The following is a 19,979-nucleotide window of genomic DNA, read 5'->3' as shown; positions in this document are numbered from 1 at the left end:
TAAACACTAGAAGCCCAGATTTAAATTCAAAGAATAGAGAAGGAAAATAGTAATACACGTATCTGGATGACAGTATTTTTTCAGCCAAGTGGAAAATCCACCACTCTGGATACCTGATATGTAAGAACTCAGTTTTAGAGTCTTGACCAAGAAGCTCTCTTGGCCCTTGGTGTTCAGGATAGATGAAAACAGGATTAGAGACCTAAGCAAAACAATTCAGTGCTGGAGTGCAATAAGTGCCCTAAGTTAAGTGCTGAGGTCTTCAGATCAAAGAGATCCTTTACAACTAATGAGGGTGTGAGTGGGTGAGTTGGCAAAGCTTTATCAGCTTGATGTTGAAATATGGTTAGAATCTGAACCATGGGGGCTGGGAAGGTGGCTCAGTGGTAGAGCGCTTACCTTGCATGCCTGAGGCCCTGAGTTCGATTCCTCAGCACCACATAAGCAAAAAAGAAAAAAGCCGGAAGTGGCGCTGTGGCTCAAGTGGTAGAGCGCTAGCCTTGAGCTGAAGAGCTGAGGGACAGCACCCAGGCCCAAAGTTCAGGCCCCACGACCAGACCCCCCCCCCAAAAAAAAAAAAAGAATCTGAACCATGAAGATGGAGAAACTGACATTTCAGATGGAGAGAAGAGCAAATCTAGGAAAACTGAATAAGAATGTTTTAGAAATCCAAACTCATCTAGCCTATCTGGGCCATGAAGGAGAACTTTGGGGCACAAGACTAGAAAGATAAGCTGAGATCTTATTATGGATGAACTTGAGCTTAACCTATGTTCTGTAGAAATAGGGAAGCACTAAAGCTTTTCAGGTTATAAGTGAGAAGAAATACATAAGAGTTTTGCCAATAATTGCTAGGATGGTTTGGGATAGAGAAGGAGAGCAGACAGTCCTTCTGTGATGAAGGACATAGACACAGGACCTAAAGCTGGGAGCACCAAAAGTAGAAAAATGTATTGCCTGACACTGGTGGCTCACAACTGTAATCCTATCTACTTAGAAGGCTGAAATCTGAGGATCACGGTTCCAAGCCACTCCAAACAGTCCATGAGACCCTTAACTTCAGTTAAGTACCAAAAAGCCAGAAGTGGAGCTGTAGCTCCAATGGTAGAGTGCTATCCATGAGCACAAAAACTCAGGGACTGTACCCAGGCACTGAGTTTAAGCCTCAAGTCTGGCACAAAATAAAAAAAGGAAACTAAAAACAACAAAAAAGTCAAATAAGGTTAGATGATTAAGGAAAAAATAAGGGTAAACAAAAGCAGTTAAGAGATTTGGCAATGAGATGATCCTGGACACCTTCCAAAATTACAGAGAAAGCTAAAGGTCCATGGGATTCCAGGAGGGAACAACTGGTCCTCTGCTCTCTGGAGTTCATGGTTAAAGAGGTCTCCTGGATTCACATGACTCTGGTTCCAACCATCCTTTCCACTCCAAACCTACAAAAAAGAAAAACCTTTCAAGCTTTCCCTTTCTGCCCTACAGGTGATTCAGTGCCTGCTCTGTTTCCCCGTTCTTTCTTTCTTTTTTTTGGGTCCAGTTGTGGGGCCTGAACTCTGGGACTGGGCACTGTCCCTCAGCACTTCAGCTCAAGGCTAGTGCTCTGCCACTTGAGCCACAGCACCACTTCCTGCTTTTTTCTTTTTGCTTATGTGGTGCTGAGGAATCGAACCCAGGGCCTCAGGCATGCAGGGCAAGTGCTCTACCACTGAGCCACCTTCCCAGCCCTGTTTCCCCTTTCTATAGACCCAAGAGATACTGTCTGGGCTGCAAACCCAGGTGTTGGCCAGATGTTTACTTCCTAGCAGAGCCCTGCTGCAATTTCCTGTCTAAAAGTAGACATGGGACACACACACACACACACACACACACTCACATACACACTTAACAGGGCTGCTCAGGCTACAGGAAGCTCACTAAACTGGCTGTTGTTTTCCTGATAATTCTGGGCATCACCTCTTCCCTTTCCTGCACCATAGCCCTCCTGTGGGAACTAGGTAAAGTATAGGTTAAAAAAAAAAGGGTCCAAGACCCTACTTATTTCCCCCAGCTAGGCTCCAAGAAAAAGGCATGAAACCTTTCATACAGCAAGCATTGTTTTGGTAGAGATGAAATCTTCCCAGTGATTAAGGGTTGCTGAAAGGACAAGGACAGAGCTGGGGGAACAAAAAAAAAAAAGAAGGTAGAAGGTATGACTCCCATCTGGAAGGCAGCCAGGCTCCAGCTGGGAGCTGACTTTGGCTAGAGACTTTCCAGAGTTCTTTCAAACTCATGAGCAGGTCTGAGCTAGATTCTGGCAGCTATGGTGTATAGGTGACCAGGCTCAGAAGGAGACTGATTTCATTGGGTATTTGAACATTCTTTGAACTTTGTAAAGGTATTCTTCTTCTTTTTTTTTTGGTCTGGACTTTGGACCTGGGCGCTATCCCTCAGCTCTTCAGCTCAAGGCTAGCGCTCTACCACTTGAGCCACAGCGCCACTTCTGGCTTTTTCTGCTTATGTAGTGCTGAGGAATCGAACCCAGGGCCTCATGCATGCAAGGCAAGCACTCTACCACTGAACCACCTTCCCAGCCCCAAGTTATTCTTTTTGAATATATGTACATATATGTATATGTATATTTATGCTGATAGTGGGGCTGGAACTAAAAAATCTGTCACATGCCCTTAGGTGTTTTGCTCAAGGGTGGTACCCTACCACTTAAGCCACATCTCCACTTCCAGCTTTTTACTAGTTAATTGGAGATAAAAATATCATGGACTTTCCTGCCCAGGCTGCCCTCAAATATCAGTCCTCCTGTGTAGCTAGGATTACAGGTGTGAGGCACCATGACTCAGTCTGATCACATTAAAAAAATAATAATAATATAAGCCTAGAGTCCACCAGAAGACTATTAAAACAATTCATTAAAGTTGCAGGACATGAAACCAACATAGAAAAATTAGTAAGGCTGGGTATGAGTGGCTTAGATCTGAGAATCACAGTTCTAAAGCAGCCAGGCAGGCAAGTTCAGGAAACTCTTATCTCTAATTAACCACCAAAAAACTGGAAGTAGAGCTGTGGCTCAAGGGGTAGAGCATTAGTTGTGAGCAAAAAAGCTTAGAAATAGTGGCCAGGCCCTGGGTTCAAGCCCCAGGACAGGCAACCCCCCCCCTCCCCCCGCCACCACACAATCAGTAGGATGAGTATACATAATACCAAGATTGCTGGAGAAGGAAATCATGAAAGCAATTCCAATCACATTTTTGAAATGTCTTTCCCTTGCCTCTGCCTCTGTAGTATACCATCAACCAAGTTCAGTTTCTAATAGGAAAGATCATCTCTAACAAGAATATTTCCAAGCTGGGCACTGGTGGCTCATGCCTGTAATCCTAGCTACTCAGGAGGCTGAGATCTGAGGATCACATTTCAAAGCCAGCCCGGGCAGGAAAGTTCATGAGACTCTTATCTCCAATTAACCACCAGAAGACTGAAAGTGGTGCTGTGGCTCAAGTGGTAGAGTTCTCACTTTGAGCTGAAGAGCTGAGAGACAGTTCAAGCCCCAAGACTGACAACAACAACAAAAAAGAGTATTTCCATACTGCTCAAATGGTTTGGCCCCACCAAAAGATGAATTGGAAAGAAGAGTCTGAAAAGCTTCCTTGGGGAAGAGAAGATTAAGGAAGAAGGTGATTGCCATGAAAGTTCTAGAACTTTTTTTTTTAATTCTGCTATTCTTAGGGTTTGAACTCAGGGCCTGGGTTCTATTCTTTAGTTTTTATTGCTCAAGGTTGGTGCTCTATCACTTGAGGCACAGCTCCACTTCTGTCTTTTTGGTGGTTAATTAGAGGTAAGAGTCTCATAAGACTTTCCTACCCCAGGCTGGCCTTGAAACACGATCCTCAAATCTCAGCTTCCTGAGAAGATAAGATTATAGGCATAACTATGGTCAATTGGCTCTAGCACTTTGGCAGAGCCCTGGGTGGCAAGGAAGAAGGGAGGGAGCAGGGAGCTCTTCACTGCTATAATGAAGCAAGCACTTGCAGTTATTTTTCCATGGACAAAATGTCCAGCCCTTCCTGGGATTCAGACTCCCGATGCTGTTCAATAGATGCACAGTTCAAGGTCCTGAATCTGAACTTTCTCACCACAGAGATAAGTCAGCCATTTCTACTGGCTAACAATGATTAATCCACCTCCACCTGTTTTTCCCAATATGTTTTTTCTAGCAAATGAGCTGGGTCATTCACTCTGAGTGTGATAGCAGTTGAACTGGCCAATGTCTATTTCTAAACACTTCACCTATTGATCACTTAGTATGCAGGAAAGAGGGGGAAAGAGACGGCAAAAGAAAGGAAAGAAGGAAGGAAGGAAAGAGTGTCACCCCCTAACGGGTAGCAGATATTTCTAGTCTTAGCATACCTGGATTTATTTATTTATTTATTTTGCCAGTCGTGGGCCTGAACTCTGGACCTGGGCACTGTCCCTCAGCTTTTCAGATCAAAGCTAGTGCTCTACTACTTGAGCCACCGCACCACTTCCGGCTTTTTTCTGCTTATGTGGTACTGAGGACTCGAACCCAGGGCCTCATACATGCAAGACAAGCGCTCTACCACTGAGCCACCTTCCCAGCCACCTTCCTAGAATTTTTTTTTTTATCAGACCTGGCACTCCTTATCAACACAAGCATTCTCCCCGCGTTCCTCAGAAGATAGGATCCTGCATTTGTTCACCACATGCTGAGCACATGACAGAACCTGACATAGAGATGCTGGCTCCTCACAGCCCTGCTGAGACCCAGACAGTGGCCTTTGGATATTTTGTCAGAAGAACTGCTCTGTTTGCCCTCAATTCGCCTCAGATCCTAGAAAACTCCAGTTTCAGGGATCACCACAGTAGTTACTCAATACTTTCTAAGGTGACTTGTCTGGTAGTGGGATGAAGATGTCTCTTCTGGTGGGGCCCACTACCTATGGCCCCAAAGCCCTGACAATGCAGAACACAGGTCTCACCTCCCACCACATAGCACATGCTTCCTCTGCAGCTCACCAAAGCCTCCTTTGCCTCCCCTGCTCTCTAGGCCAGGAGTGGTAGGAAGGTTGATTAGACCATCAGAGACAACATGGCTGATTGGAGTTAGCTTAAGCTAGTGGGGAGCCCACTGGGGTGGGGATGAGACTCTAGATCTTTTCTCCTGGACGATACTTTAACCATTTCCAGTAGGGAATGATGCAAACCTTTGCTACAAAGCCATGAGCTCTGTGTTTTGTGTTGGTTTATGCTGTCCTCAGCCAACCCCTTACAGATCAATATGAACTTCTGATGGGAAATTCAAGTGGGTTTCTCTGTGTGTGTGTGTGTGTGTATGTGTGTATGTGCTCACTCATGTACATGCACACTCATGAACACCAGTTCTGGGGCTTGAACTCAGGGCCCTTTGCTCACCCTTGGACTTTTTCACTCAGTACTGGTGCTCTACCATTTGAGCCACACCTCTATGTCCCACTTTGTGCTGGAAGTCTCATGGACTTCTCTGCCTGGGATGGCTTTGAACTTGATTCTCAGTGCTCTATATAGTTTTTTTTTTTTTTTTTTTTTTTGCCTGTCATGGGGCTTGAACTCTGGGCCTGGGCATTGTCCCTCAGCTCTTCAACTCAAGGCGAGCGCTCTACCACTTGAGCTACAGCGCCACTTTGAACTTGATTCTCAGATCTCAGTCTCCTGAGTAGCTAGGATTATTGCACCAGCTCAAATGGGTTTTAAAACATTTTATTGCCACTGGCTCCACCTTTAAAGATGCATTAGTTTGTCACCTAATTCATTTCCTTGCGCTCTTCTGCTGATTATAAAAACATGAATGAAGGAAAAACTCAAGATATTGAAACCCTTTCTCAAAAATTACTAAATTAAATTACTAAATTAAAATTACTAAAAAAATTTGTTTCCAGTCTCTAGTTACTAATTTTGAGTATTCTTACTCAGAAACATATGTTTAGCATTTTGTTGTTACAGTCTATTATTTAAAATCATGACTAAGTCAGATACTGGTGGTTCACACTTGTAATCCTAGCTACTCAGAAGGTTGAGAGATGAGGATCACGGTTCAAAGCCAGTCTTGGCAGGAAAGTCTGCAAGATTCTTATCTCCCATAAGCCAGCAAAATCCCAAAGTAGAAGAAGTAGAGATGTGGCTCAAGTGGTAGAGTATCAACCTTGAACTGAAAAAGCTAAGGTACAGTACCCTGACTCTGAGTTTAAGCCCCAACCAGCATGCAGAAATAAATAAATAAATAAGCCTGCTACTGGTCACTTATGCCTGTAATCCTAGCTACTGAGAAGGCCGAAATGACAACTCAAAGCCATTCTGGGAAGGGAAGTCCTTAAGACTTTTATCTTAAATTAACTACCCAAAAGGCCAAAGTAGAGTATGGCTCTAGTGGTAGAGTACCAGCATTGAGTGAAAATACTCAGGGACAGTGTCTAGGCCGAGTCAAGCCCCAGGACTGGCACAAAGTTAATTGATTAATTAATTAATTAAAACATTAAAAGAATAATATTATGAAGTAAAACCCCAAAGGTCTTAACTTTAAATCACTAAATAAATTAATCACCTCTTTTAGAAATGATTATGTTCTGGCCCTGACAGATATGGAGCCAATCCCAATTGATCTCCCAAACCAGAAGCCAACCCCAAACCCTAATGAGTTACAGAAGAACCAAAAAGCAACAGTTCCCAGTAAAACAGAACTTACTGCTATATATTTTCAACTAGCAACTGCAATTAGAACACAGAGGCTTTTCTTTATCCCCAAATAAGTGCCACTGTAGACTTAGAAAATCAGACACCTGGGCTGGGAAAGTGGCTCAGTGGTAGAGTGCTTGCCTTGCATGCATGAGGCCCTGGGTTCGATTCCTCAGCACCATATAAGCAGAAAAAGCCAGAAGTGGCACTGTGGCTCAAGTGGTAGAGTGCTTGCCTTGACCTGAAGAGCTGAGGGACAGCATCCAGGCCCCAAGTTCAAGCCCAAGGACTGGCAAACACACACACACACACACACACACACAAAGAAAAGAAAAGAAAAGAAATCAGACACCTTTGCAAGAACTGTAGTGGAATTAGACTCTGCCCCGTGTCTGGCCTGGTTTCAGGGACCAGGAGGGCAGCCCCATGCACCGTCACGCAGCATGCCCAAGTTAATAATTGGCCCTGCCGATCAGGCTGTTTTTGTATGCCCATTTTGCTATTTTACGTAAATCAACCTACTGATGATGTACCTTTGATCAATAGATTTTAGACAAAAGTATTTTTTGAGTCCAAAGATCAGGGCTGGGTTGACCTGCAGACTGGATACAAGGCATATAAAACAGGGGCAAGGCACAGACTGATCACAGAGCAATCATCACCAAGCCTGAAATAACTGCACTGATTCTGTTGGAAGCTTACTGAGGTAGTCAGGGAATAAGGATGGAGGAACGAATGAACGCTCTCCATGATTTTGGGATCCAGTCAACGCACTATCTCCAGGTGAATTACCAAGATTCCCAGGACTGGTTCATCTTGGTGTCTGTGATTGCTGACCTCAGGAATGCCTTCTATGTCCTCTTCCCCATTTGGTTCCATCTTCAAGAAGCCGTGGGCATCAAACTTCTCTGGGTAGCTGTGATTGGAGACTGGCTCAATCTTGTCTTTAAGTGGTAAGTACCACTTAAAGGTCAAGAAATGAAGCTAGGGGGCTGGGAAGGTGGCTCAGTGGTAGAGCGCTTGCCTCGCATGTTTGAGGCCCTGGGTTCAATTCCTCAGTACCACATAAGCAGAAAAAGCTAGAAGTGGCACTGTGGCTCAAGTGGTAGAGTGCTAACCTTGAGCTGAAGAGCTGAGGGACAGTGCCTAGGCCCAGAACTCAAGCTCCACAACTGACAAAAAAGAAAAAAGAATCAAGGCTAGTATTCTCTCTGGAAAGGTCGGTCCCTTAGTGGGCACACTTCCTATGTTACTCAGGAAGCCACAGGTCATTTCTCCCTTAATTTGGGATTCTCTACCTAGAGAAAGAAGACTGATAAAATCCTGTCAGTGAAAGTTAGAAACACAGGAAAGCTCATTTCATAGGAACTGAAGTGGTAGAAGGACAGCTGGATTTAGTGAAAAGTCTGAGTACAGGCCTGAAGCAAAGAATCTTAGTTTCAGCCAGCTGTTGGTGGCTCATTCCTATAATTCTAGCTACTCAGGAGGTTGAGAGCTGAGAATCCAGGCAGAAAAGTCCATGAGACTCTTATCTCCAACTAACCAGCAAGAAGCCAGAAATGGAGGTATGGCTCAAGTGGTAGAATGCCAGTCTGGAGCAAAAACCTAAGAGACAGTGTGTAGGACCCAAATTTACACCCTAGTACTGGCACACGTGCACACACACACACACACACACACACATACACACACACACATATACACAATTCATTAAACATTTAATATTTGCTGAGCTATGTGATTTTGCATGTATGGGGGGAGGGGAGTATATCCAATGTTGGAGATTTGCATATGCTAGAAAAAATGTTCTACTGCCGAGCTATATCCCCAGCCCCAGGCCACATGCTTTTTTTGGGGGTAAGATGGGGTACTCAGGGCCTTTTGCTGCTACACAGGCTCTCTACTACTTGAACCACACCCTGAGCACATGTGCTTTTCTGTGGGGTAGTCACTACTAAGTCACAGAAGAGGAGAGCAAAGCTCTGAGTTAAAGCCCGGCACTGGTGGCTCATGCCTATAATCCTAGCTATCAGGAGGCTGAGATCTGAAGATCACAGTTCAAAGCCAGCCTGGGCAGAAAAGGCCATGAGACTCTTATCTCCAATAAACCACCAGAAAACTGGAAGTGGTGCTGTGGCTCAAGTAGTAAAGCGCTAGCCTTGAGCTGAAGAGCTGAGGGACAGCTCCCAGGCCCAGAGTTCAACTCCTACCACCACCACCACCACCATCACCACCATCACCAACACCACCAACAAAGCTCTGCATTGACTAATGAGATTAGTTTGGTTAATAAATAGCAGAGCCAGGGGCTGGGAAGGTGGCTCAGTGGTAGAGCGCTTGCCTTGCATGCCTGAGGCCCTGGGTTCCATTCCTCAGCACCACATAAGCAAAAAAGAAAAAAAGCCGGAAGTGGCGCTGTGGCTCAAGTGGTAGAGCGCTGGCCTTGAGCTGAAGAGCTGAGGGACAGCACCCAGGCCCAGAGTTCAGGCCCCATGACCGGACCCCACCCAAAAAATAAATAAATAAATAAATAGCAGAGCCAGCCAGCCTGGAAGCTCAGGTAAGCTTGTTCAGAAGCAATGCTATCAAAAATCAAGAGATGGAGCCGGGTGCTGATGGCTTGTGCCTGTAATCCTAGCTACTCAGGAGGCCGAGATTTGAGGATTGTGGTTCAAAGCCAGCCCATTAACCATAAGAAAACCAGAAGTAGGGGTTGGGAAGGTGGCTCAGTGGTAGAGTGCTTGCCTTGCATGCATGAGGCCCTGGGTTCGATTCCTCAGTACCACATAGCAGAAAAAGCCAGAAGTGGTGCTATGGTTCAAGTGGTAGAGTGCTAGCCTTAAGGCTCAAAGAGGTAGAGCCTTAGCATTGAGTACAAAAGCTCAGGAATAGTGCCCAGAACCCAAGTTCAAGCCCCATGACCAACAAAACAAACAAAAACACAACTATGAGAAGGGGTGTATGGATCCTTTCCAGCTAGTAGAAGTCAGAGTTAGAGGCTGTCCCCAATTTCAGTGAGAAATTACTGCTCAACAGGGACAAGAAGGCATTCTGATGACCTTTGACACCTGTCTCTATAGCAAAAACTATGTCTAACACTTTTAAAGGGGAACTGGTTTGTCAGACATTTTGTTTCAAAGTGGAAAGGACACAAAACAAGTTGCCGAGGCTCTGATGGGAACAGAGACTGTGTCTCCAGAGGTGGTTGTCATGGGCCTCTGGGACACATATTCTGATGTTAGAGGAGACACAAGTCTCTGAGGGCTGAAGACAATGAGGGAACCCATAGTAGACACAAGTTCCAAGTTGCAAGTTACAGTTTCATATGACTCCTCCCTCCACATATTTTTCTTGGGATTAGAAAAAGAAGAAGTCTCATAGCTACTATTAATAAGAATGTTTTGGATCTTGGGTTTATTCTTAACAGGCAGAGCCTTGCTATGTTGTCCAGGCTGGGCTCAAAATTCTAGGCTCAGGTTATCCTTTTGCCTCAACTTCCCCAAGTAGCTAGGACTACTGGTGTATGCCACTGTACCCTATTTCTGACTATGTTTGAATAGATAATATGTTCAAATAGTCCTTTGAGATGTGCATCATAAAACCTCTCCCTCCAGGCTTCTCCTTAGCCACCCTGTTCTCTTTCCAGCTCCTTTCTTTCCAAAAGTCTTAGTTTCTTCTAAGTGTGGTCCAAGAGTCTAAGTTTCTTCTAAGTGTGGTGCTCCACACCTGTAATGCCAGCACTTAAGAAGGAGGATCGTGAGTTTAAGGCCAGTCTGGGATACAATAGTAAGACCTTGTCTTGTGTCCAAGCATCCATGGCATAACTCCAGTCACTGCTTGTGCTTTTCCACAGGATTCTCTTTGGACAGCGCCCATATTGGTGGGTCCTGGACACTGACTACTACCACAACAGCTCTGTGCCATTGATAAAGCAGTTCCCTGTCACCTGTGAGACGGGGCCAGGTGAGTGTCCCAGCCCTTGTTGTGACAGAAGCTGGGTGGACCTCCCTCAGTCTAGACACTACCATCTATTGTGGATGAAGTTGACTTAAGGGGACACGCAGATAGCTATGACTTCATACTGCTGTCACAGTCTTGCATGCATTGGATACAACTCCATTTTAATTCACATCAGCCAAACCTTTCTGGATAGCATGTTAGGCCACTTTGATGTGTCAAAGGCCCAAGTTACTAGTCCAACAGAGGCAAGGGTACCCCTGGCAGTGAAGAGCTTATGAGAGTAACTGGGTCATGGCCCTTTATCTGGAGAGGAGAAAGGAATAGAAGTCTGGGCTCTGGCTCTCCTCAACAGCTTGGCCCAGTGAATACATCCCCTGGGATGACCACTTAACCCCACACACTGCCAGACAGGAGGTACTGAGACAAATGCTAGATTACATTGTTCATTGGTAGTAGAGATATCCAATCCAGACCTTCCCCACAATTCTTAGCAGCAGCCTCCCTTCCTCAACACTTTCCCTGGCTCTCTGCTAGGAAGCATGCCATTGACGTAATTCAGGGCATATTCACTTATTCAGCTATTTGGGGAATATTTTTTTTTGTGTCAGTCCTGGGGCTTGAACTCAGGGCTTGGGCACTGTCCCTGAGGTTTTGTGCTCGAGGTTAGCACTCTACTATTGGAGCTATAACTCTACTTCTGGATATTTAGTGGTTAATTGATTATAAGAGTCTCAAGGACTTTTCTGGCCAGGGTTGGCTTCAAACTGCAATCCTCAGATCTCAGCCTCCTGAGTAGTTAGGATTACAGGAATTAGCCATGTGTGCACCCAGATTTATTCAAGGGATTTTTTTATTTTTTAATTTATTATTTTTTTTATTGTGAAAATACTGTACAGAGGGGTTACAATTACATGGACAAGATAATGAGTACATTTCTTATCAAGCATTGTAGCCTCCTCCTTTGTGGATTTTTTTTTGAGAGAGTCTCAATATGTAATTCAGACTGGCATTGAATTCCCAATTCTCCTGCCTTAGGCTCTCTGGAGTGCTGGGATAATAGGTATGCACTACTATACCTCACTCCAGCTAGTATTTATTAAACTATTATTTATCTACTAAGTTCCCTCCAGTGCTAGGGGTACTTTTATCAGCCACCAAAACAAATATTCCTGGTCCTGTGGAGCTGAAATTGAACGTAGGGCTGTAGGATACAGAAATCATATTAAGTAAGTAAAATAAGTAGGATATTAGGATATGATCCCTTATATTGAAGGAGGAGAAAAGGAAGAAAGAAGAAGGCTTTTCCTTAGAAAGCTGACTCCAGTGGATATGAGCAAGAATAAGAGCCATATTCATGGAAGGGAAGGGACACCTCAATAGGGTAGATGGCAAATTACAGTCATGATTCAGCCACCCAGTCATATACGGAGCTCTGAAACTGGGCTCTTTGGAGTTTATTTGAATGGGTCACCATTTTTTGGGTGCAGATTCTCCTAGAAAGATGGTAATCTTGATCTCCAGTCCAGAGAAATGCCCAGAAATGCTATCAACTGAGGGTCATCCACAACTATACTCATAACAGCTGGAAAATACGCCTTTCAGCCCTGGGGGGGGGGGGGGGGGGGGAGGGGAGGGTTCTAGTGGAACATCCCAGAGCCCTCTGGCCTTCAGAAGAGAAGACTCAAGATCAAGAACCAGCTGCTATGTTAAATAGGCTGGTCAGAAGCCACGTGCTGGTAGCTCTTACCTGTAATCCTAATTACTCAGGAGGCTGAGATCTAAGGATTGAAATTTAAAGCCAGTTTGGGCAGACACCGCCAAACGACTCTTCTTTTTTTTTTTTTTTTTTAACCAGTCCTGGGGCTTGAACTCAAGGACCTGGACACTGTCCCTGAGCTTTTTTTGCTCAAAGCTAGCAGTCTACTACTTGAGGTCACAGTTCCACTTCTGGCCTTTTCTGTTTATATGCTACTGAGGAATTGAATTCAGGGCTTCATGCATACTAGACAAGCCCTCTACCATTAAGCCATACCCCCAGACCCAAAATGACTCTTATCTCCAACAAAACATCAAAAAGCTAGAAGTCAGCCAGGCACCAGTGGCTCATACCTATAATCCTAGCTACTCAGGAGAATGAGATCTGAGGATCACAGTTCAAAGCCAGCCCCAGCAGGAATTATCTCCAATAAACCACCAGAAAAATGGAAGTAGTGCTGTGGCTCAAGTGATAGAGCGCTAACCTTGAGCTGAAGAGCTCAGAGACAGCACCCAGGCCCAAAAATTCAAGCCCCCAAGACTGTCAAAAAAAAAAAAAAGCTAGAAGCCAAAGTGTGGCTTGAGTGGTAAAGTGCCAAGTTTGTGCAAAAAAGCCAAGTAAGAGTTCCAGGCCCTGAGTTCAACACCCAGTACCAGCCCCCAAATAGGTAGTATGGCTCAAGTGGTAGAGCGCTTGCCAGGGACAGCACCCAAACACAGAGTTCAAGCCCCATAACTGACAAAACAAACAAAACCTCAAAAAAACCTAGAGCCAGCCTAGGGCGCTGGTGGTTCATGCTTGTTATCCTAGCTGCTCAGGAGGCTGAGATTTGAGACTGTGGTTCAGTCTGGGCAGGAAAGTCTGTGAGACTCTTACCTCCAATTAACCACCAGAAAACCAGAAGTGGCACTGTGGCTCAAAGTGGTAGAGCACTAGCTCTTCTGCTCAAGGACAGCTCCCAGGCCCAGAGTTCGAGCCGCATGACGGACAAAAAAATCTAGATAGATAGATAGATAAACTAGCCAGACTAAGCTCCTTGAAAAGTCTAGCTGGAGGAGGCAAAGTTGTTGGGCAGGGAAATTCCGAGAGGATAGCAGTGTAATGGCCCTGAGGTAAGAGCATGTTGTATATGTTTAAAGGAGAGTAATGATGCCAGCACAGCCAAAGCAGAGTGAGCCTAGGGAAGGGAAGAGAAGAGAAGCAATGGTGGGCATATCAGTGAGCAACTGCACATATACTATGCTGATTCTCTGTGTGATCATCAGATTGTATGCTGTTACAAAAACAAGGAGCTTCTTTGGCTTTGCCTACCATTGCACTTACAGCCTATGCAGAGCTTGGCATAGGAGTTCATCTGGTACTTGTAGGCTAAATGGATAGATAAATGGATAGAAGGATGGCTAGACAGATGCCTGATCACTGTGTAGATAGTACCCCTTGGTAGTCCCTCAGATGGAGACCTTTCATCTTTAGCCCCTGCATCTCTTTCCCACTCTATAGGGAGTCCTTCTGGCCATGCTATGGGTGCAGCAGGCGTGTACTACGTGATGGTCACATCTACCCTCACCATCTTTCGGAGAAAGAAGCCGACATACCGATTTCAGTAAGAACTCACTGTTGGGATGTGGGTGCTGGAGGGTATGAGATGGCTGTCTCTGTAGCTGACGTGCTGCTTGTTTTTCCCCCACATTCCCTAGCTTTGTTCTCACACCTCAGGTTGGCACTGATAAAATGCTGAGGTTAAACATAGAGTCAGAGAATATGTTTGTTTCATACAAGGAAAATAGGCCTAACAGCATGAAGGAGCTCTAAACATTAGGTGATGAAGAATATGGAAAGATATCCCATGTTCATGGATCAACATAAGTAATAGTATGAAAATGGCTATACTACCAGCAGCAATCTAAAGACTCGATGCAATCTTCACCAAAGTCTCAATGCCATTCTTCATAGATATAGTAAAGTCAGTTCTAGAGCTGGGTACCAATGCCTCATCTGTAATCCTAGTTACTCAGGAGGCTGAGACCAGAGGATTGTGGTTTGGAGACAGCTTAGGCAGAAAAGTCAGAGAGAGTTCATCTCCTCACCAGTAAAATGTTGACTATGACCAGGAATAGAGCATAAGCCTTGAAAAAACTGCCAAGAAAGATCTTAAGGCCCTGAGTTCAAGCTCCAGCATCAACACACACACACACACACACACACACACACACACACACACACACACACAAATAAAGTGGGAAGAAGAGAGGATATGTATAATTAATAAATGTTAATAAAATTAAAATGCATATCTATAGTACAATATTATATATATATATACACAAATATACTATTATACAATTAGTATAAAAAATTAGTAGGGACAAGTAAGTTCAAGTTGAAAATAAAAACTGTCTGGTACTGCCTGGCTCATACCTGTAATCCTAGCTACTCAGAAGGCTGAGATTTGAGGATTGTAGTTCAAAGCCAGCCCAGGAAGAAAAGACTGTGAGACTCTTATATCCAATAAGCTACTCAAAAAAAAGCCTGAAGTGGAGCTATGGCTCAAGTGATAGAGTACTAGTCTTGAGGAAAAAAAAGAAAAGCTCAGGAACAGTGCCCAGCCTCTCAGTTCACTCCCCAGGACTGGTACTACTACTACTACTACTACTACTACTACTACTACTACTACTGCTGCTGCTGCTGCTGCTGCTACTACTGCTACTAAATACTGAGGAAATTTAAGAGGAAAAAAGTCAGTGCAGTCACTGAGTTGCAGTACCGCCATGTGCAGCGCCCTTGCTTCCTGATGCTCCATCCGCCACCTCACTGGTTTTCCCCACAGCTGCCTTCCACAGGCCATTTCTACAAAGGGAAAGAAATTGTACTGTTGTGTCGACTATCCAGAACTTTCACTGTTTTCACCACTTTGCTGAAGCCAGTAAGATGATGGCCTGATTCCTCTTGGCACTGAGGATTATAGCCATATAAAATTCAACAGAGAAAACTAGAAAAACCCTTAAAACTGCCCAAGAATTGCTGATGATTATGATTTAAAAAAATGCTACTGAAGTCATTGAAGAAGAAATCTGTGAGTCAGTCACTAGTGGCTCATCCCTATAATCCTAGATACTCAGGAGGCTGAGACTTGAGGATCACAGAAGCCAGCCCAAGGCACCCCCTACCCAAAAAAAAAAATCCATGGGATTTTTTTTTTATCCTACCAAAAAATAGAAATGGAGATCTGGGTCAAGTGGTAAAGACCAGCCTTGAGTAAAAAAGCCAAAAGAAAGTGCAAGGCCCTGAGTTCAAGTCTGTTTCAGCACAAAAAAAGTGGAAGGAGGAAGAGAAAGAGGAGAAGGAGGAAGAGGAGGAGGAAAGAAGGGAGATGGAGAAGGAGAAGATGCAGCAGCTGTGCACTGGTGGCTCATGCCTGTAATCCTAGCTACTCAGGAGGCTGAGATCTGAGGATCACCCTGGGAGGAAAGTCTGTGAGCCTCTTATCTCCAATTAACCACCAGAAAACTGGAAGTGGTGTTGTGGCAAAAAGTAGTAAAGCATTAGCCTTCAGCAGAAAAGTTCAGGGACAACACCTAGTCCCTGAGTTCAAGCCCCATGACTGACCAAAAAAAAGGAGGAGGAGGAGGAAAAGGTGCACACACATACAAACACAAATCTACTTCAAATCACCTAGGTTTGCCAGGTTCCAGGGCTATTTTCTTCTCTGATGTATCCACATCTGTGTTCTATTATGGTTGACTAATACATTTGTTGTTGTTTGCAGGTGCTTGAATATCATCCTATGGTTGGGATACTGGGCTGTGCAGTTGAATGTCTGTCTGTCACGGATCTACCTTGCAGCTCACTTTCCTCACCAGGTTGTGGCTGGCGTCCTGTCAGGTATGAACTGCTCTGACTCCCTCTCGCCCAACTTACTATTTATCCCCAATCAGAATATAACCCCAGGCATGTCCTACATACCCACAATGCTATTAGAACTTCAGCAGATGCAAGTCAAGGGCAGGTGATTTGAAATGATTAATCTCTATTAGCAGATCTATATATTAAGTGTGTTCCTGAAATATTGTAACAGCTCTTCAGCTCAAGGCAAGTGCTCTACCACTTAAGCCACAGCACAACTTCTGGTTTTCTGATGGTTTATTGGAGATAAGAGTCTCACAGACTTTCCTACCCTGGCTGGCTTTGAACCATGATCCTCAGATCTCAGCCTCCCAAGTAGTTAGGATTAGAGGCGTGAGCCCCTCCCTCCCTCTCCCTCCCTCCCTTCCTCCCTTCATCCCTCCCTCTCTCCCTCCCTCCCTCCCTCCCTCCCTTCCTCCCTTCCTTCCTTCCTTCCTTCCTTCCTTCCTTCCTTCCTTCCTTCCTTCCTTCCTTCCTTCCTTCCTTCCTTCCTCCCTTCCTTCCTTCCTTCCTTCGTCCCTCCCTTCCTCCCTTCCTCCCTTCCTCCCTTCCTTCCTTCCTTCCTTCCTTCCTTCCTTCCTTCCTTCCTTCCTTCCTTCCTTCCTTCCTTCCTTCCTTCCCCTCTGAGGGGTTTCATGTAGAAATAGGAGCACTGACCCCAACAGGAAGCTTAAATATGGTAGGAGTTGTGATATGACTGGGGCCTGAACTCAGGACCTTGTGCTCGTGCTGAGATTTTTTGCTGAAGGCTGGTGCTCTACTACTTGAAGCATACCTCACTTCCAGCTTTTTGCTAGTCAACTAGAGATAATAGTCTCACAGATTTTTCTGCTTGGGCTTGTTTAGAACATCAATCCTCAGATCTCAACCTCCTGAGTAGCCAAGATGACAGGTTCCATCAACCTATAGAACTGAGCTACAGAGCTGGGCGCCGGTGGCTCACGCCTGTAATCCTAGCTACTCAGGAGGCTGAAATCTGAGGATCACGGTTCAAAGCCAGACTGGGCAGGAAAGTCCATGAGACTCTTATCTCCAATAAACCACCAGAAAACTGGAAGTGGCTCTGTGGCTCAAGCAGTAGAGCACTCGCCTTGAGCTGAAGAGTGCAGGGACAGCGCCCAAGCCCAGAGTTCAAGTCCCACAACTGACAAAAAAAAAAAAAAAAAAAAAAGAACTAAGCTACCAGCACCCAGCTATAATGACTCTTCCATCTAAGAGGCTCTGCTGAGGATATGTTGAAGTTGCAAATAGTATCTGTGATTTTATTCCACAATACAGGATGGATGGCATGTCACCCATTGCTCGAAATCCACCTCTATTGAATGCCCAGAATCATCCTTTTCTTTGTATTTGTTTTTGTGCTGGTACTAATGCTTGAACTTGGGGCCTGAGTGCTGTCTCTTAAGCTTTTCACTCAAGGATGGTGCTCTACCACAGTTGTGCTCTGAGCCACAGCTTCAGTTCCAGCTTTTTGGTGGTTAATTGGAAATCAGAGTCCCACAGATTTTCCTGCTCAGGCTGACTTTGAATGTTGATTCTCAGATCTCAGGCTCCTGAGTAGCTGAATATAGGTATGAACTTAGCTTCCTCTCTTTCTTACAATCATTCTTTCTTCTGTTTAGGCATTGCTGTTGCTGAGACCTTCAACCACATCCAGAGCATCTACAGGGCCAGTCTCAAGAAATATTTTTTCATTACCTTCTTCTTGTTCAGCTTTGCCATTGGATTTTACCTGCTGCTTAAGGGGCTGGGGGTGGACCTCTTGTGGACTGTGGAGAAAGCCAAGAGATGGTGTCAACAGCCAGAATGGGTCCATATTGACACTACACCCTTTGCCAGCCTCCTCAAAAACCTGGGGACCCTCTTTGGCCTGGGGCTGGCTCTCAACTCCAGCATGTACAAGGAGAGTTGCAAGGGAAAATCCAGCAAGGCGCTCTCATTCCGTCTCAGCTGTATCGTGGTCTCCCTTGTGCTCCTGCACCTCTTCGACTCTTTGAAACCCCCCTCCAAAATCGAGCTGATCTTCTATGCCTTGTCCTTCTGCAAGAGTGCCACAGTGCCGTTGGCCTCTGTCAGTCTCATCCCCTACTGCCTTTCCCGGTTCCTGGGCCAGTCACACAAGAAGTCTTTGTAAAGCATTACGGAGTCTCAAGTGTTTAAAAGTCAGTGACTGCCAGAAATTTAGAGGGGATCAGAGGTCGCCTGCAGCCCATTCTGAGGGCAGACGTGTGAAAGTCAGCTCAGGTGACTTTCAGATCCTAATGCTATTGGATGATGGTTTACTGTTTGTTTAAAAGCTAATGAGGACACTGGACTCTTAGAAGTTGGGTCATTCTGGATTTTTCCCTGAAGACCTACTTAACTTATTCTCCAGTCAGATATACAAAAGCGAGACTTCCAGAGAGAGAAAGCAGCTCACAAGTCCAACTGAGAATTTCCTGCCTGTGCTTAGCCTTGCCAGGGAAAGGAGAAAGGCAGAGTGCATTTGGTAAGGAGGAAAAGGTGGATCGAGGAGGAGTTTTTAGTATTTTTCATATATCATGCAAAATATGTGCCAAGTGATCACTCACATAAGTTCAATTATGTTTCTTTTAAGGCTTTTTTTTTTGCCAGTCCTGGGGCTTGAACTCAGGGCCTAGGTGCTGTTCCTGAGCTTCTTTTGCACAAGGCTAGCACTCTACCACTTGAGCCACCGTGCCACTTCCAGCTTTTTCTGTTTATGTGGTACTGAGGAATTGAACCCAGGGCTTCATGTATGTTAGGCAGGCATTAGACCACTAAGTTACATTCCCAGCCCTCTACCTTATTTTTGTGTACATACTGAGGCTTGAACTCAGGGCCTGGAGCTCTGGCTTGGCTTTTTTGCTAGAGGCTTCTGCTCTGCCACTTGAGCCATATCTCCACTTCCAGTTTTCTGCTGGTTAATTAGGCATAAAAAGCTCACTGATTTTTCTGCCCAGGCAGGCTTTGAATTTCCAATCCTCATCTTAGCCTCCTGAGTTGCTGAGTGTACAGAAGTGAGCTACCAGTATCGAGTTTTTCAATTATATTTGAATCCTTTTATGTATACTCTCAATAATGGTGGGCCAATTTAAAGTATAATCTATAGGCAATTAGTGGGGTGATTCTGCTTTTGGTATTTTTCTACTCAACTCAAATGGTCAGGATACTTAGATTTCTGAGTAGTTGCAGTGATGGAGAACTTGTCAGAATATTCAGGCATCCTTGACTCCTACTGTATTATATTACATCTTCCTCTGCACCCACCCAGTTCTGCTTTCTCCTAGAATTTTCCACTGGCTCCTCAGTCACCCTTTGGATCCTCAGATGCCTAAAGGGCAACTCTCTGGTGGTGCTTTTGTATGTTTCAGTTCCACTCTGAAATTTGGGACAAAATGGTAAGGAGAGGGCCAGGATTCCTCTCTTTAGAAGGTCACTCCAATGTTACCTTTGATTTCTGGAGGGTAACTATGACTCCTTTCTCAATCCCAACCAAGCACGAGCACATTCTCAGAGGAAAGCCCCAACCAAGCATGAGCACATTCTCAGAGGAAAGCCCCAACCAAGCACGAGCACATTCTCAGAGGAAAGCCCCACTCCTCCATGCCCGTTCTCTAGTCTCAGCTGATTTGCAGAGTATGTC

At 45.0% G+C, this 19,979-nt stretch overlaps 1 protein-coding gene across 1 annotated transcript; it reads left to right on the top strand.

The window, feature by feature from the left end:
- The first annotated feature begins 7,310 nt into the window (after nt 1–7,310).
- On the top strand, nt 7,311–18,474 carry G6pc1 (glucose-6-phosphatase catalytic subunit 1). Its single transcript, XM_042673937.1, has 5 exons — nt 7,311–7,670; nt 10,571–10,680; nt 13,934–14,036; nt 16,200–16,315; nt 17,959–18,474. Exons 1-5 carry the CDS (start codon nt 7,441–7,443, stop codon nt 18,468–18,470), a joined length of 1,071 nt encoding a protein of 356 aa, XP_042529871.1. The 5' UTR covers nt 7,311–7,440; the 3' UTR covers nt 18,471–18,474.
- The last annotated feature ends 1,505 nt before the right edge of the window (nt 18,475–19,979 follow it).

The sequence above is a fragment of the Dipodomys spectabilis genome, unplaced genomic scaffold (genome assembly GCF_019054845.1).
Source record: "Dipodomys spectabilis isolate Male_0828 unplaced genomic scaffold, ASM1905484v1 ptg000018l, whole genome shotgun sequence".
NCBI classification, from domain to species: domain Eukaryota; kingdom Metazoa; phylum Chordata; class Mammalia; order Rodentia; family Heteromyidae; genus Dipodomys; species Dipodomys spectabilis.
This window is presented reverse-complemented; position numbering and strand designations above follow the sequence as displayed.

What these genes read in the sequence shown, in the direction of transcription:
- G6pc1 (XM_042673937.1), top strand. Translation starts at nt 7,441, where the DNA reads ATGGAGGAACGAATGAACGCTCTCCATGATTTTGGGATCCAGTCAACG. An exon ending in CACCTGTGAGACGGGGCCAG is followed by an intron (nt 10,681 to 13,933) that starts GTGAGTGTCCCA and finishes CCCACTCTATAG; the next exon opens with GGAGTCCTTCTGGCCATGCT. An exon ending in TGTGGCTGGCGTCCTGTCAG is followed by an intron (nt 16,316 to 17,958) that starts GTATGAACTGCT and finishes TCTTCTGTTTAG; the next exon opens with GCATTGCTGTTGCTGAGACC.